A 15,916-nucleotide genomic window follows, 5' to 3' on the forward strand; every position below is an offset into this window, starting at 1 on the left:
TGTGATTATTTTACCCCTCCTTACCCGACCCTTCGTATATTAGGGCACCTAATCTACGAAATGTCGGGTAACGCGACCACCCGACGCGAACGCGAACACCCGAAGGAACGAAGTAAGCCATCTGTTTCTCTTGGCATGGTTCTGCCGAAGATCGCTGTCTCCGTTGTGCGTTTTTGTCTGCTATTTTGTCTTCTGTTCGTCAGTCTTGGTCTTGTCCATCCTGTTTTGTCCCGTACAGCCTTTTCTTCAGTACTTGTTTTGTTGTCTAATCTTGTTTTATGTTTGTTCGCGTCTATGAAAGTGTATCTATCTGTTAATCTAATTTTCAGTGGGCTTCCGGATTTCTTCCTCTTTTTTTTTTTTTTTTTTTTTTTGGTGTTTACGATGCTTCAGTTTATCTTTCCATCGATGTTCTTTTCCAGAGGGGCCCACATTCTACAAGCTCTGTCTTTTTAGTGGGTCCCTCCATTTTTCGCACTTTAAGCAACGGTATACATGCACTTCACTTCGATCACGTCTGTTTCTTTTTTACTATACAATGTATGATTACTATAGGTCCTCAATTGTTGTACAGTCTTTGCATTTCACAATGTTCTGTTTACCTTATTTTCTGTTATCAAAGGAAGTGAAACATATATGTTTTGTTGAAAAATGAAACTTTTTAATTGAAATATATATACATATATATATATATATATATATATATATATATATATATATATAATTATATACATATATATACAGTATGTCCCCCCCCAAAAAAAAAAAAAAAAAATCACAACGGGACCCTCCGCAATGATAACTTAAAAAAAGTAAATCAATCCAAATACAATTGTAGGGTACGAAACTATAACTCATTGCCCACATCTTACAGAAAACCCCGTTTGATTTGCTTCAGTGGTCAAAGAGAAATGAGGAATTTTGTAGAGCGTGTCAAGAATCTCTTCCCTCCAAGTTCTGTCTATTGTGTTCACACACAAGAGCAAAACTTGGAAGAATCAGAATCATGACATGCTTTACTAAAATCCACATTTCTCTGTGGGTGATCGCTTAACCAGATTGCATGGGGTTTTCTGCAAAATAGAGCTAAGATGTAATATTTTAAGACCCTGAAGTAGCATTTAAACAATTTAATCATATTGGGTGTTAGAAATGCGAAAATCTGATTGTATACATATATATATATATATATATATATATATATATATATATAGATTTTTTTTTTTTTAGGGGGGGGGGACATACTGTACAGTATGTCCCCTATCTTAGCTCCATTTTTGCAGAAAGCCCCATTCAATTTGGTTAAGCGGTCACAGAGAAATGAGGATTGTTGTAAAGCATGTTATGAGTCTGATTCTTCCAAGTTTAGCACTTCAATGCTCTTGTGTGTGAATACAATAGACAGAACTTGGAGGGAAGAGATTTCTGATGTCCTCTACAAAACTCCTCATTTCTCTTTTACCACTGAAGCAAATCGAACGGGATTTTCTGTAAGATGCGGGCAATGAGTTATAGTTTCATACCCTGGATTTGTATTTAGATTGATTCACTATTTTTAAAGATATCATTGCGGAGGGTCCCGTTGTTGTTGTTGTTGTTGTTGTTTTTTTTTGGACATACGGTATATATATACACACACACGCAAAAACCTGAGATCCCCTGCCAGCATTCGGTTCAAGCTAGCGAAAATTAGGAACCATTTTCTGGTTGCTAATGGTACAACTTCAGCAGTTAATAGGCAATTCCATAGAGTAAGCAAAAACCGTTTATGGGAAATAAGCAGCTTTTATGATTCTTGTAGCTCATAAGAGAAAAGTTAGAAAAATTATTAACGCTACTCACTTCCATTTAAGAGAAGAATCAGAATAACACTTGTATTTAGTGGAAATTAGCGATTTTGAACTTCTTCTAATCTATTGATGGCAAAAACAATAACACGAACAACAACAACAACCAAATCCCCGAATCGACGAAAGCGTCATCTGTCAGCATTAATAATCACATCGTGAGCCTAAAATCCCATGGGATTAAGGAGCACTCACTGAGTGAAGTCATCCAATCACCATCCGCTGGTTTCACTTTCCTCGATCCCTCGACACTTCATCGAATGCGGCCTAAATTTCTGTGAAACTGCTGTTTATATTTTGCTATAACATTTTCTTCTAGGTACATGCATGGACGTTCAATAATTGCCAGTAGGTTCTTTTATGACTTTAATCTTATGCTCGTCATCTTTGAAATTATGACTCTAAGTGTGATTTTAAGTACAGGATTAAAATGTTTATCTTGATTATGTTTTCCATGCATTTCCTATATTCTAAGAGAAAAAAGGGGGGGGGGGGTTGCAACCTCCCGCAATGCACAATGAGAGTTGGGTCTTGCATTTAAGTTAATTGTTTATTCTCTGAGTGGTTTTCTGAAATGATATTTTTTTTTTTCTGTTTAGTCCTACATTACAGCGTCTGATAGACTGTTTAGTTCTATCGCGGATCATCATATTACCTGTCATTTCATACTATAAAATGAGAAAAGCCTACCAACGTCGAAATCGTACCGGCATAAAATGTGAACTTTCCAAAGGAGCCAAGGTACATCAAAAAAAAAAAAAAAAACAAAAAAAAAACCTTTCTATGTATATCATCAAACATGAATAGTGAAAGTTACATTAGGTTTCATGTTCAGTATTCAAAATGCTATAGAAATAGAAAATAGATAGAGGTGTTCATTCTTTATATCATGTGTTATGAGGACACGAGACAAAACAATGCGTGATTGTTTTTGCACTTTCAAGATAGCTTAACTCAATCTTGATTTTTATAAACGTCATAAACATCACAACGAATAACAACAGCACAAGCAACTCACGAGTAATATTACACAAATAATGAATATTTATGAGTGCAATGGACAGAATATTTCATGAGGTGAAAGATGAGTTAATCCATTCAACGAGGCGCAGCCGACTTGAGTGGATCAAACATTTCATCTTTCACGGAATTAAATATTCTGTCTATAGCACGAATGAAAAATATTTATCATTTGTTTTATATAACGCCTAAAATAGATCCTTGTCATCAGATGTTTTATTGATTTAGAAATAAGAGAGTACTAGTATCTGAGATTGAGAGAATGCTCACTGAGCGCTTTACGCTATAGCTAACTGCCACATACACACACTGCGCAGGCTACCCGGGCTTGTTGCGAGGAGGGTTTTCCAGCACGCAGGAGAATTTTCGCAGAGGTGTTGTATGTTATGAAATGTTTGATCCATTCAAGTCGGCTGCGCCTCGTTGAATGGATTAACTCATCTTTCACCTCATGAAATATTCTGTCCATTGCACTCATAAATATTCATTATTTGTGTAATATGTACCACTGCGATTTTTCTGTTCCGAGCGACTTACAGGTACTGAGATGTACCTGCGTTGGGGTTGCCTGCGAGGTGCTGCTGGTAAGGGTCTCATACTCGCGTAGCTTGCCCGGAAAGGTGTGACAGTGCCTAAACATGGTTGCGGGTAAAAATATTTGCATGCGCACCTCCGGGCGACTACGGGTGAGATAAGTGCTAGGTACTGTCATGTGCGGGTCATTTGCGGGGTTTGGGGTAAATGGACTATGTAAAGTGACAGATAGGACACCTTTGAAGTATGAGAACATAAATGTAACCACTTGTAATTGCATTACTTGATCAATTATTGTTAAAACTTTCAATCTCTTAAACAACACGGCAGTATGCGCAAAAGGATAACATACTTAGGATAACAGAGTATCCTTATTGCACTAGTTTATATCACTACCATTTCAGTGTAACGAAATATGACCCATATTATTTCACAATATGCTGAATATAGGTAAATCATTGTGTAGCATAAGGTCAGAAGAATTTTTGAAAGGGATATATGTTTCAGATAATTCATAACACCAACAATTCTACTCATTTTGATACAAATATCATCAATATGAGCTTTACATGTTAAGCCATCATCAACACTCCAGGAAATTTTGTTCTCTTGACCTGTTTGTTTAAAGCATATTTTTAGCATATTATTTTTATTTGAAAAACATTTTCGTCTATTACGTTATTCTTCATCTTAAATATCATACATTACTTTTGTCTGTATACTTATATTACCCTGGAAGGCAGTGAATCAGGAGCGAGGTTATGGAGCAATTTAAAGTGATTGTCAAGACCTGAATCTCCCGTCGATTTTTCAATGGCTTGACATCGATGGTACTATACAGAACTTCTCTATTGAAATGGCAATCAACTCCCAGGATTAAGCGGAGACACCTGTTTTGTAATGTTTGAAGCTTTGCAAGTTGGGAAGCGTGACCATTCATCCAAACCATACTACAATAGTCGAGCTGTGGCTGAATCAATGTGTCAAGGTACTGACGGACACTCTTTACCGAGTGAAACGTTTTCAGAGTCTTTTTTTTTTTCCTTCACTTCTTCTATTTGTGGTGTCCACGTTAAACTGCTGTCAAGGATAACTCCAAGATATTTGAACTGGGAAACTTTTTGCGATTTACTGTTTTGAATGGAAAGATGCACATTTCCAAGCTTGCGTAACAATCCCTTTGAACCGACCAACATAAAATGACATTTTTCTTTATTAAGAAGAAAATGATTATCTAAGAACCATTTTGACATCGACTTTAAATCATCATTGATAACCTTTTCTAATACTCTTGGGTCTTTAGCGACAAAATATAAACAAGCTTCGTCCACGTATAGAGTGAAAGGGAACATTTCTTAACAGATTTAAATATGTCATTTAGCGTATACACTGGTATAAGGATAACCAACAACGGCTCGATAATGCTGTCCTGAGGCACGCCAGGTCGTGGTTGTATGACTGGAAGCTCAGTAGGGCATTTCATCAAGCGTTTTTAAAAATATTTTATCTATTCATTTATTTATTTTCTTTACTGACAAACTGTTTTAAGCTACTGAAATCCTTTCATCTCATTGGCTGAGAGCAAATTTTTCAAAAATATCCCCAATAGTAAAACGTCTCTCAACTCCTTTGAACACCTCAAATAGATATGACGTCCCTCTCTTGGTATGAAAATGTAACTTGAACCATTTAAATCACCTTGTACTTGATCTTACTGTCCATTTTGAAGGAAACGAATAAAATACCAACTTTATCACTTTTGATGCGAGTGCTTAAAAAAACATGTCCCCCTTCTCCTTTGGAGCCCAATCGGGCCAACGTATCCCTATAAACAGGAGAAACTCTGCAATCATTAAGATCATCATGTACTACTTCCAGATTTCATTGAGAGAAAGATATTTAAAATATCGCCACTTCAGGGATTTATAGGGCCCCTCCTTGCTGCCCGAATGGAGGCCAACTGCACCATTTGACGAACTTTAGGTATCTTTTCCCTACGAATGATTCGTGCCAAAGAGAGTGTAATGATGAGAAGCTCATTTTGCATTGTAAAGAAAACAATGAAAATGTCTGTATTATCCCTTGGGTCGAAATATCATCAAAATTTCATTGGAAATTTCATGAAAACTGTATTTTCATACATTATGTTAATGAAAGTTTAATTTTATGTTTGTGCACTTTTGATCTCAGTATAAATTTTAAACCTCCGGAATTTTCATATGTCAAAGTTAGATTCTTTATCAACCAAAGCTGAGACCCTATGTCTCTGTCTAAGTCTATGATCCGGATATATTGACCGTCATGTGATGAAGACGAAGATGAGTCGTTCCTTATTAAGGATGTAGTGTTGACAGCTAAAAATTCAGGAGGTGAATAGTTTGTATTGAGATCAAAACTTTACACAAATTCCGGATGAATTAACAATACAGATGAGCTTCTACAGTGAAAGCATAGTTATTGGTTCAAGGTACTACAAGAGATTGTTTTTTCTAGCATGTTTCACCTAAAGTTTATTTAATCCACATGTATCTAGGACGAACGGTTCAGAAACAATGAACAAGTTATCGCGTTATCTCCTTGTGCATATCATCTTAATTTACATAATTTGTAAATTAGCCACTTCACAGATGACACTAGTCTGCAATGACCACTGGAATCACAGACTTCATAAAAACAGAATAATTGATCAGAGAAAGCAGTTGAGAACAGCCAAGCAGAAAGTGGTAATTTACAGATGCTGCATGAAAGTCTTTTGTTAATTTGATTTAAAAGAAAACACATTCACCTGTACATTCTAATATGCACGTTCATACATGAATACTTTTAACAAAATTTCCCAGAAGACTTGTCCATTTGTTAATGTTTCAGACACAAGTAGATTTTAAGAGAAGGTCTGCAATGACCTTTATCTGCTCATGTTCAGATTGTATCTGTTTAACTGGCTTTTAAGGACGCTTGTCAGTGGGCAAAGTTATCTCAGCAGAAACACTTTTCGAAATGCCAAGGAACTTCGAAGCTCATTGGAATTGCCCAAATTCTACAGTCTCCATAACTATTGTGATATATAGAGGATTTCCAAAAATCACGAGAAATTATTCTGCATTTATCTGTATTCATTCATTCATTCATTTATTTTTCCATTTCTAACGGAAACATGAATATTTTACAGAAATTGAATACATAAATTTCATCATAATACAAAATAAAAGATAAGTTTACAAAATATTGTAAGTATGTGGAAGTGATGGAAATAGGGAGGAATGCTAAAAAGCAGTGATTGCCTGCAGTAAACAAAAAATATATATATATTTTTCTCAACGAAACTCCGGCCTCTTCTCCCCCTGTACCGAGAATCATTTGCTGCAGGTGCTATGTGAGATGATATATTGATAAAGAAACTCCACTCTATCTCAAAATTCAGCAAGAAATGTATATTTTCAAGGCTTAGCTATGTAATTCAATGAAAGGAAGAGATTTGTATTACGAAGTGCATTGATCATCCACCTTTTTTTTCACATAGCAAGTCTTGTATGTCTGCATAACGAGCACAAAGCCCACGTGAACTGTAAAGTGCGTCACGATACCAACAAGACCAAGGACGTAACGGCAGTCATGTGTGTGTCTGTATGCATCTGTGTGTTTTTTCTTTGTACCCCCCACCCCGCGAAACCTTCCGTTTGTTCGAACACATCCTTAGATTGTTCAATATTCCTATAATATAACATTATATAATACATACATAATATGATATACACATACATCAGGCTCGACATTAGCGGTGGCCCAGCAGCCTAGGGCCACTAAAAATTGGTGCCGGGACACCAAATTTATCCTTTAGTGGCTCGATCGGGCAACTTTTCCTTTCATTTCGAATTTTTCCTGTATAACATTGAAAGATTTCAATGGCCCAAAAAAGTTAGTGTCTAGCCTTGATATTTAGATGGTTGCGAAAGATTTTGCATGCAAATGACCGAGACAGTTTATACCTCACACAAATTCTAACCTTAACCTTAAAATAAATACCTTGACCGGTCAACACCTACAGAGCCATGTTGTTTTATATTTTCAAACTATTCGACGATGGGTTCTTGTCTGTTGTCTTATTGCGCACTGATTTTTTAGTGTCATTTCTATGAATCTGCTGTCTTTCTTAGGATATTTTCTTTGAAGCAAACTTTCCAAAAGAATACAACTAATCGCGCCACAGTAGCTATAAGTGAAAAGCAAACGAACCAGCCTCAACCAGCCTCCACGTTCCAAGTTAAAACAATTATGAGATGAGATAGGAAAATGGCGGCTGTGAGCCTCAGAAAATATTAATGATGGTAGGAAAGGCGGATAATACTGATGGTTTTTCCCCCAAAAAATCGAAAGGAATATGTGTTCCATGATAAAATAATGATAGTAGATTCCTAAAATGATGAAACTGTGACTCCCAACTGACAATTGATATTGATGTATTTTTCTTATTAGATTCTATTGCTTTTTTTTTTCTAACTGCTGTTCCGAATAAAAATCTGATTAAGCTAATCTTAACGTCCAGCTAAACCTAATCTTGTTATCACCGTAGCAACGGATTTCAACTGTGGCCTTATAAATCTTGATAAGTGAATTCGTTGACTTCATAAACAGTCGTCTAGATTTTGAAGCTTCTTGATGCAGATCACAAGATGATTAACGCCTGAAAGCTTCGAGTGAGTAGTCTTCTCTCATAGGAAGAGGAAGAGATTTTAGTCTTAGGAAATCATCCGTAATAAACAGCTTCCGAACAGACGTCTCTTCGTGAAGTTACAAACACGTAGTATTGATTACATGAGATAAACGCCAAATGGCATAATAGACAGTGACAAAATAAACTTAAAAAAGCTGCCGCTGTTCATTGACAGGCCGATTTGATATACAAATAAGAATTTAATTACTTTCCTGTTCTTTCAACCGATTAGATAATGCTGCAAGTAAACATAAGGGCCAGTCAATATCTTTAATATTCATTTCGTTTTTACCAGTATGCGATATTTGTATAAATAGGGGTGACTTTTGACAGAATTTATCAGTCATTCGTCTGAGCTCATTTGAGGAGAATCCCAGAAAGACGAGTTACAAGAATTCATCTTTAGCTGTCTTTGAAGCTGTCGGTAAGTACTCATCCCTAATAGCCTCATTATTCTTATTTGACAAGTATAGTTCTGTCGAAAAGCTTGGTAATATGCTCAGTCAATGTAGCATTATTATTGGATATGACAATGAATTTGTTTGAAATGATTCTAGATATTTTGAATGACGATAGAAAAAAACATTCGACGATACCTTACAATAGATGAAGAAAGAAGAGCATGCTTATTTTCTTCCATTGGAGGAGAATCCCAGAAAGACGAGTTACAAGAATTTATCTTAAGCTGTCTTTGAAGCTGTCGGTAAGTACTCATCCGTAATAGCCTCATTATTCTTATTTGACAAGTATAGTTCTGTCGAAAAGCTTGGTAATATGCTCAGTCAATGTAGCATTATTATTGGATATGACAATGAATTTGTTTGAAATGATTCTAGATATTTTGAATGACGATAGAAAAGAACATTCGATGATACCTTACAATAGATGAAGAAAGAAGAGCATGCTTATTTTCTTCCATATCAACAAACTCGAAACTGTGGGGAGCATTTTTTTGTTTTTGGTTTAGACTAACCTTTTTAATGACGCTGATTCTACTGCAGGCTCATCATGGTTGGTCGAACTACGTGGATTCTTCTTTTCAATCTGTGTCTTGCAATCACCACACAAGGGGCCCCATGTGAGTATCTTACAACAGGAGTGTTGTGCATGTCGCCCATTCATCCTGTGTAAAATGTTGATTTCATGTCAGCAATGCCAAGCCGGCAATAGTATTGTAGATATGCGGTATTGTTATAGCTCTTGCAGTCAAATTCACTGTCTCTGTGAATCGTAAGAAATCACGTTCTTCATTACGATTCCCTTATATAGATTCACAATGTCAACGGGGAGTCAGCGGAACTGTTTGCGGCAGTAACGGAGTAACTTTTGCCGACGCATGCGACGTCGATGATGATGATGACGATACCAACGGGAATGGAGGAGTGTACGTTGCCCACGCTGGTTCTTGTGGAAGTCAAGCGAGTGGCCCTCAAGCGGCCCCTCAGCCTCCAGCTCAGCCACAAGCTCCATTTGCACCCCCAGTTGGGGTTCCGTATGCACCTGCTGCTGCTCCCGTTCCAGCAGCCCCTTATGATCCAACAGGGACAGGTACAGGAAGTGGGGAAACTCAAGGCTACGCCCCAAATCAGGGATCGGTAGGGTACTCTCCTGCCGGGCCTGCATATGCACCTGCTGCCCCAGTCGCTCCATATGCACCTCCCGTTGCCTCTGCTCCATATGCTCCTGCTGCCCCAGTCGCTCCATATGCACCTCCCGTTGCCTCTGCTCCATACGCTCCTGCTGCCCCAGTCGCTCCATATGCTCCTTCAGCTGATGTGGGTACGAGCAGCGGAGAATTTGGATATGCACCAGGTCCTGCTGTCGGCTATGCGCCATCCGGCGATGCTGGATATGTCTACGACTACGATGGTGATGACAGCAGCCAGGAGCATGGTAAGAATTCTGAAGAATAAAAAGTAACATTTGAGGAGGCTTATCTTATGGACACATGTAGCAGAATGAATCAATGACAGCAATAACAAATGTGGTGATGTTTGAAAACACCATTTCCTTTCAATGTATCATGCAAAACTAGCATCATAATACATGATTAAAACATGTTGAGTACGAAACTACAAGTATTTCTCCTTCTTATCGCAGAAAGGACAAACGTGTTTTAAGACTTACAAATAATGCTCCTAGACCGTTACTGTACGTGTAGTTGACATCAAATCCATTGGAGTGATCGAGGAAAGTCAGGTAAACATTAAAGTTTTTCGATGATCAGGACATGTGAAAAGCTTTTCACTCAAGACACACAACGCTAAAGATGGCGGATAAAAGACAGTGATATATTAATACGGGGTGAATCATAAGGTAGAATACTCGGGAAATAGTGGAAACGTTAAGGGATGTGGAAAATAAGGTTTGCTAAATTAACGTGTGCTGGAAAGAGACATTCGATTTCTACCTTGCATTGCTTGCATTTGTTAAAGAAAATTTAGTTATTCCACAGTTCTGTAAAAATTAGTTTCATGGCAGTATATAACGATTATCTGTTTTGGCTGTTCATTCATGGTAATGTTATATTGCTGCAATAAAACCTTCTACCGAGATTTTGAAAGTCAAAAATTATGTCAGAAATTGAAGAAAATATACACCTCAACCTTCACCCCTCTGTTTGATATTCTCTTACTTTTATTAATGCCTTGTCCACCTTAGACTACTAGACATAACATTGTCAGAATTTTTTAGTTCGGTATTTGTTTCGAGTCCATCGTGTCACTGCCGGCAACCTGGGATATCCTGGTGGTAGTGCCGCTGCCCGGTACTGTAGATAGCAGGCTCGAGTCCCTTGGTTCCTTTTTTCCGACATGTTTGTTAAATTACAGATCTGCAGTTGCGACCTTATAAATCTTATTTGTAGAAGGAGACAAATTGAAGGAAATTCACACCTCAATCTTCACCTCTCTACTTAATCTTACTTTCATTAATGCCTTTTCAGTCTTGGACAACTTGACATAACAATGTCAGAATTTTGGAGCTTGGGTATTTCAAATTTGTTCCAAGTTCATCATGTCACTGATGGGAACCAGGGATAGCCTGGTGGTAGCGCCACTGCCCGGAAAGCAGTAGATGACAGGTTCGAGTCCCGTGGTTCCTTCTTTTCTGTCATGTTTCTTAAATTAAAGATCAGCAGTTGTGATTTTACAAATTTCATTTGTAGAGGGAGACAAATTAAAGAAAATTTACACCTCAACATTCTCCCCTCTGCTTCATAATTATTCTCTTGCTTTCATTATGTCATAATTATACTCCAGTGCTTGCTAACGATGCTTGCATTGTGTCTTGTTTAATATGATCCCTGCAGAATTTGGAAGCATTCCACAAGGACCAGGAGTTCCAGTCATTCCTGCAGCTGCGCCAGCTCCAGGCTATGTCCCTCCCCCTTCTCCGGGTGCAGCTTCTCCTGGTTACGCCTTTCCTTTCGCTCCTTCCGTCCCCGGCTACGCTCCAACCGCAGGGGGAGCGGAGGCAGGCTGCGACGAATCTGATAGTGGTGAAGGGTGCTATGCTGAGGCAGCAGTCGCTGCGGCACCTGCTCCAGCTGACACACCAGACTGCGATGACAGTGACGAAGACGGGTGCTTTGATGCTGCTTATCCAGCACCTGCTGTTCCTCTAGCTCCTCCTCCTGCTGCTGTACCTGCCCCCGGAGTTCCTTCTGCTCCAGTTCCGCCAGCTCGTGCCCCGTCTCCACCAGTTCGTGCCCCTTCTCCCCCATCTGCTCCACGTCAAGTACCTCAAGCTCCATCAACACCAGTTCGTCCCCAAGCTCCGGTACCTCGTATCCCTTCTGGGCCTGGCTCTCCATCACCGGATAACGGCAAGGACGATGACGATGAAGACAACGGTCATGATTCTACTGGACCAAGTGCCCCTTCAGCCCCCTCTGCCCCCAAAGCACCAGTTGCTCCAGCCGCTCCAGTTCCCAAGACTCCGAAGGGCAAGTGCACTTCTCCGGGCGGAGTTGGTTGTGCAGGAGAATCTGAGAGGACCCCATCAGGAGACCAAGGAGCAGGTGCCGGAGACCAAAATGGCAGTGGTGGTACAGATGGAAACAATGGTGGAAACCGCTGCAATGACGCTGGATGTCAAACAGGCGGCGATGATGATAACAATGGTATGGCCTTACCCAGAAAACTACAGTCTCTGATAACAGCACAATAGATAGAAAAATTCTGCCTCTTCATCAAGTCAATGAATGTACCAGAAAAATCATACTTTTGAATTTTAGAACTATTTGTGATTAATCGATCAGGCTGTATTAATGTGTTTTTTTTTCCTCTCATGATCTGAATACTTTTTTGCCCGTTTGGAAGGGAGACATCTCCGATATTCTGTACAATCACTGTACTTTAAAAGCATGCACACCTCAACAAGTTCCCAAAACTTTATTATCAAATCAATACCGAATTGGCTATTATACCACCATTTGATCTCTGTGCCCCATGGTTGTAATACCATTCAGTGTATTAAAATTTTAAGCTCTGGAATGGCATGCATCAGCAATCGAAAATAGTCCCTGCCGAATAGGGCGCTATTATTTTGAACTGCTGTGATATAATTCTGGTATAATAGATGGCGTATTTATTCAATTATTGCACTCCCGCAACAATTATTGATTCGTTACCAACCTAGAATAAAATAATTAAAAAAAATTGCAGTAAAATCCCCCAGTTTTGGAATTTTTCCCTTTACCTGTTACTTTGTTACCAATTCATCAACCTCATGCATGACTTAATTGGTTTCAGCAAGACTCAGTAAGCTCGTATAATAGAAGTAATCACAAAATGTAACAAAGAGAGTGGAATACCCTAGAATAGAGCTATTTTTGTCTTTAGGACTAGGATAGATTCATGGTAGGTTGAGGAATAGTTTCTTGCTTGTCCCCCTCCCCCCCCCCCCCATGGGATGAAGAAGAGTAAGCGCATTACCTAGATGCTCAAATTGTCAAATTGCAGTACCTTCTCATTCATTAAAACGCATGGGAATATAAAGTTGCCATCTTATGATTGCATGTACAATCCATTCGAATATGGACATCCCAGAGCTTCGCTAACTTGCACGATGAAAACAAAAACAAAACCATGAGGAAGCTTCTTGGAACAGGAAATAAGTTGACGTCATTCAAGAAGGTTCGGTCACAACATATTTTCCCTGTATATATTCACTTTGTTGCCTCTGCCATTGTATGTTCCATTACTATTTTTCTGTAGTTTATGACTGCATGCTTATTTTCTCCATTTTTTATAAAACAGCTGCGCTGAAGAACTTAGGGAATCCATAGACGAGTCAGGGCATTAGCAAAGACAACATCGAATCATACTTGTTCACATAATGATTGGCCATGGTGGAGTGTCTCGGCTGATGACTACCTGTGATCAAGACTTCATTGTGGATGGAACTGTAGGACAAACGTTGCATGTTGTGAGTGGTTATGAGTTCAAAGAATACAATTCTTATGTCATGGCTATTATTTATAATGAAACAAATCATGCAAAATTGTGTGTTATAATTATTTATATATTTATGTATTTATTTGATATTTGCGTATGTTTCACTATGCTCATGAAAGGAAAATGCTAAGTCTGAAATGATATTTCATATAATTATGTCATGACATTAAGCAGTATCTCATTCATAACAAAGTTCCTAGATAAATCAAACAGCATTCTTAAGTTGAACACGAACTTCATAATTTATTGGCTATGATTTTAGCCATACCAATTGTCATGCTGACATTACAGTGCTGTATGGAGTAACGTTGCCCATATTAATGTTTCAAGAATTGAAAGGCACCCCCCTTTTTTTTTTCGTTACAGTATCCTAAGCATTTTATATTTGTATATTCAACGTTTCATGTATCAAATTGTATCCTCATTTTGGTTTCTGATGTTATTTTTTTTTTATTGTTGCTAATTTGTTTGGTTAAGCAAAAAGCAGCTGCATCATACATCAATTAACAAAGCAAAGAAGAGAAAGCGTAGAGCTCGCTAAGTGGTGTGAACAGAAATCATTTGATAATAAAATCCCTGGTTACAATTTGTTCTTTTTCACCTGATGCAAAAATTGTAAGAAAAAAAAAATGATTTCCTTACATTGTAAATATCCGATTTGTTCTTTTACCAGGCATGAACATGATTAAAATTACGAAGTTATGGTGTCCATGTCAGAATTCTGAATGACAATGTCGTAATTAAAGATACGAGGTTCACAATTTTACTCCATCTATCAGTGTTATTGAGATGTTTTGTTTAGTGAGACCTTGTAGCTCTTGACCAAGCTTTCATTCACATTATGAACTTAAAGAGAGATAAAGAAGATAAGAAACACAACAGGAGAGAAAAAATATGAAAACGATGAAGAGTAATATATATATATATATATATATGTATGTATATATTAGTACAGAGGGAGAGAGATAGAGAAAAGAAAGAAAGTAGTAACTGAAAGTGATGGAGTAATGAAATGATACGTATATGACTGTGTGTGTAATATACTGACAGGAAAAGAAAGTACGAAAGAGATGCTGGAAGAAAATTGCAGAAATGAACATCAAATACTATACAGGAAAATAACATTTTATTTTTTGATCTATCATATTAATCGCATAGTTTACCGCTATGTTTCTAGATCAGATACAAACGTATACTTTTACCATTTTGCTCCAAACTCACGAGCGCCTTGCTCATCACAGTTGCACTTGACTTTCATTTCCGCTGTTAATTTTTGAGGACAATTTCAATCGGTCAGTCGATGAGAACGAGACAAATTGAAGATTGAGGCAATGTTTAAGGCTTACAGCTATCCAATGTACCTGAACGTTTTCAAGTTTGGTCTACGAAGCTATTGCTATCCCAATATAAGTGATCTCTTCAAAAAGCGTTTCAGAAAATATTGTATCTGACTTTGTGTAGCACCGAAACATTTGGTTGGGGGAGGATCTTTCATCAAAACAGACTTGGAACATGCATTAGGAAGCAGCGGAAGGATTTTATGGGAACAAAATAGTTGCATGCATGCATGCATGCTGTAATGATACATGTACTAACTTTCACACTGAACATAATCCCCAACTTTCAGTCTACACAGAATGTACGTACATAGCATATCAACATTCACACAAACAGCATGGTGAAATACTTTCGTTTAAACTCGCCATCATACTTACTATATGCTCACCAGCAAGTTGTTGCTCATTACCATTACTGCAGATCAATAATTGCATAGACAACTGTCTTTAAAGAAAATATAGCTTCCTTTGATAGTTATAGTAATAAGCACATTACAATATTATGGTTCAGTAGTGCTAAAGACAGTCCTTTAAATCCCTACATCTTTGGATTTTTTCGGGTCATTTTTCTCAACAAGTCCTTAAATCATTTAGATGATATCAACCATTTCACCGATATAAGTAATTGCAGAGAATGAGCAAGATTTCAGTGCAGGCATTTTACTCGTAGTGCCATCGTATCAGGTCAACGTATCAGGTTGACCTGAAACACCAAAAGTTTTGAAGACTGCCAAATATTGGGATGCTCAACACATCCTCGCTCCTTGAAGAGCAGGATCAGAAGAGCGTGGGATCAAATGATCACTAATATTTAACTAACACAAACGTAGTCACTGAAATAAAACATAGTTTCATAAATCAAACATGAGTCAAACATATAGGTTTGAATAGATTGACTTCATGATAAAGATTATTTATTTTGTTGTGAAGGCCCTCCTGTTCATCCCAAAGTCTTAACTTAACGAGCATGACGAAGGTAGAATGGCAACCATAAACAGGCACATCAGG

General features: G+C 37.9%; 1 protein-coding gene across 1 annotated transcript; it reads left to right on the forward strand.

The window, feature by feature from the left end:
* Positions 1-9,120: 9,120 nt before the first annotated feature.
* On the forward strand, positions 9,121-10,781 carry LOC140245971 (uncharacterized). The gene is made up of 3 exons (XM_072325421.1): positions 9,121-9,190; positions 9,382-10,005; positions 10,774-10,781. Exons 1-3 carry the CDS (start codon positions 9,121-9,123, stop codon positions 10,779-10,781), a joined length of 702 nt encoding a protein of 233 aa, XP_072181522.1.
* Positions 10,782-15,916: the final 5,135 nt, after the last annotated feature.

This window comes from Diadema setosum, chromosome 2 (genome assembly GCF_964275005.1).
Source record: "Diadema setosum chromosome 2, eeDiaSeto1, whole genome shotgun sequence".
Taxonomy (NCBI): domain Eukaryota; kingdom Metazoa; phylum Echinodermata; class Echinoidea; order Diadematoida; family Diadematidae; genus Diadema; species Diadema setosum.

Coding starts and splice junctions, on each gene's coding strand:
- LOC140245971 (XM_072325421.1), top strand. CDS start 9,121: ATGGTTGGTCGAACTACGTGGATTCTTCTTTTCAATCTGTGTCTTGCA. Junction 9,191..9,381: donor CACCACACAAGGGGCCCCAT/GTGAGTATCTTA, acceptor TCCCTTATATAG/ATTCACAATGTCAACGGGGA.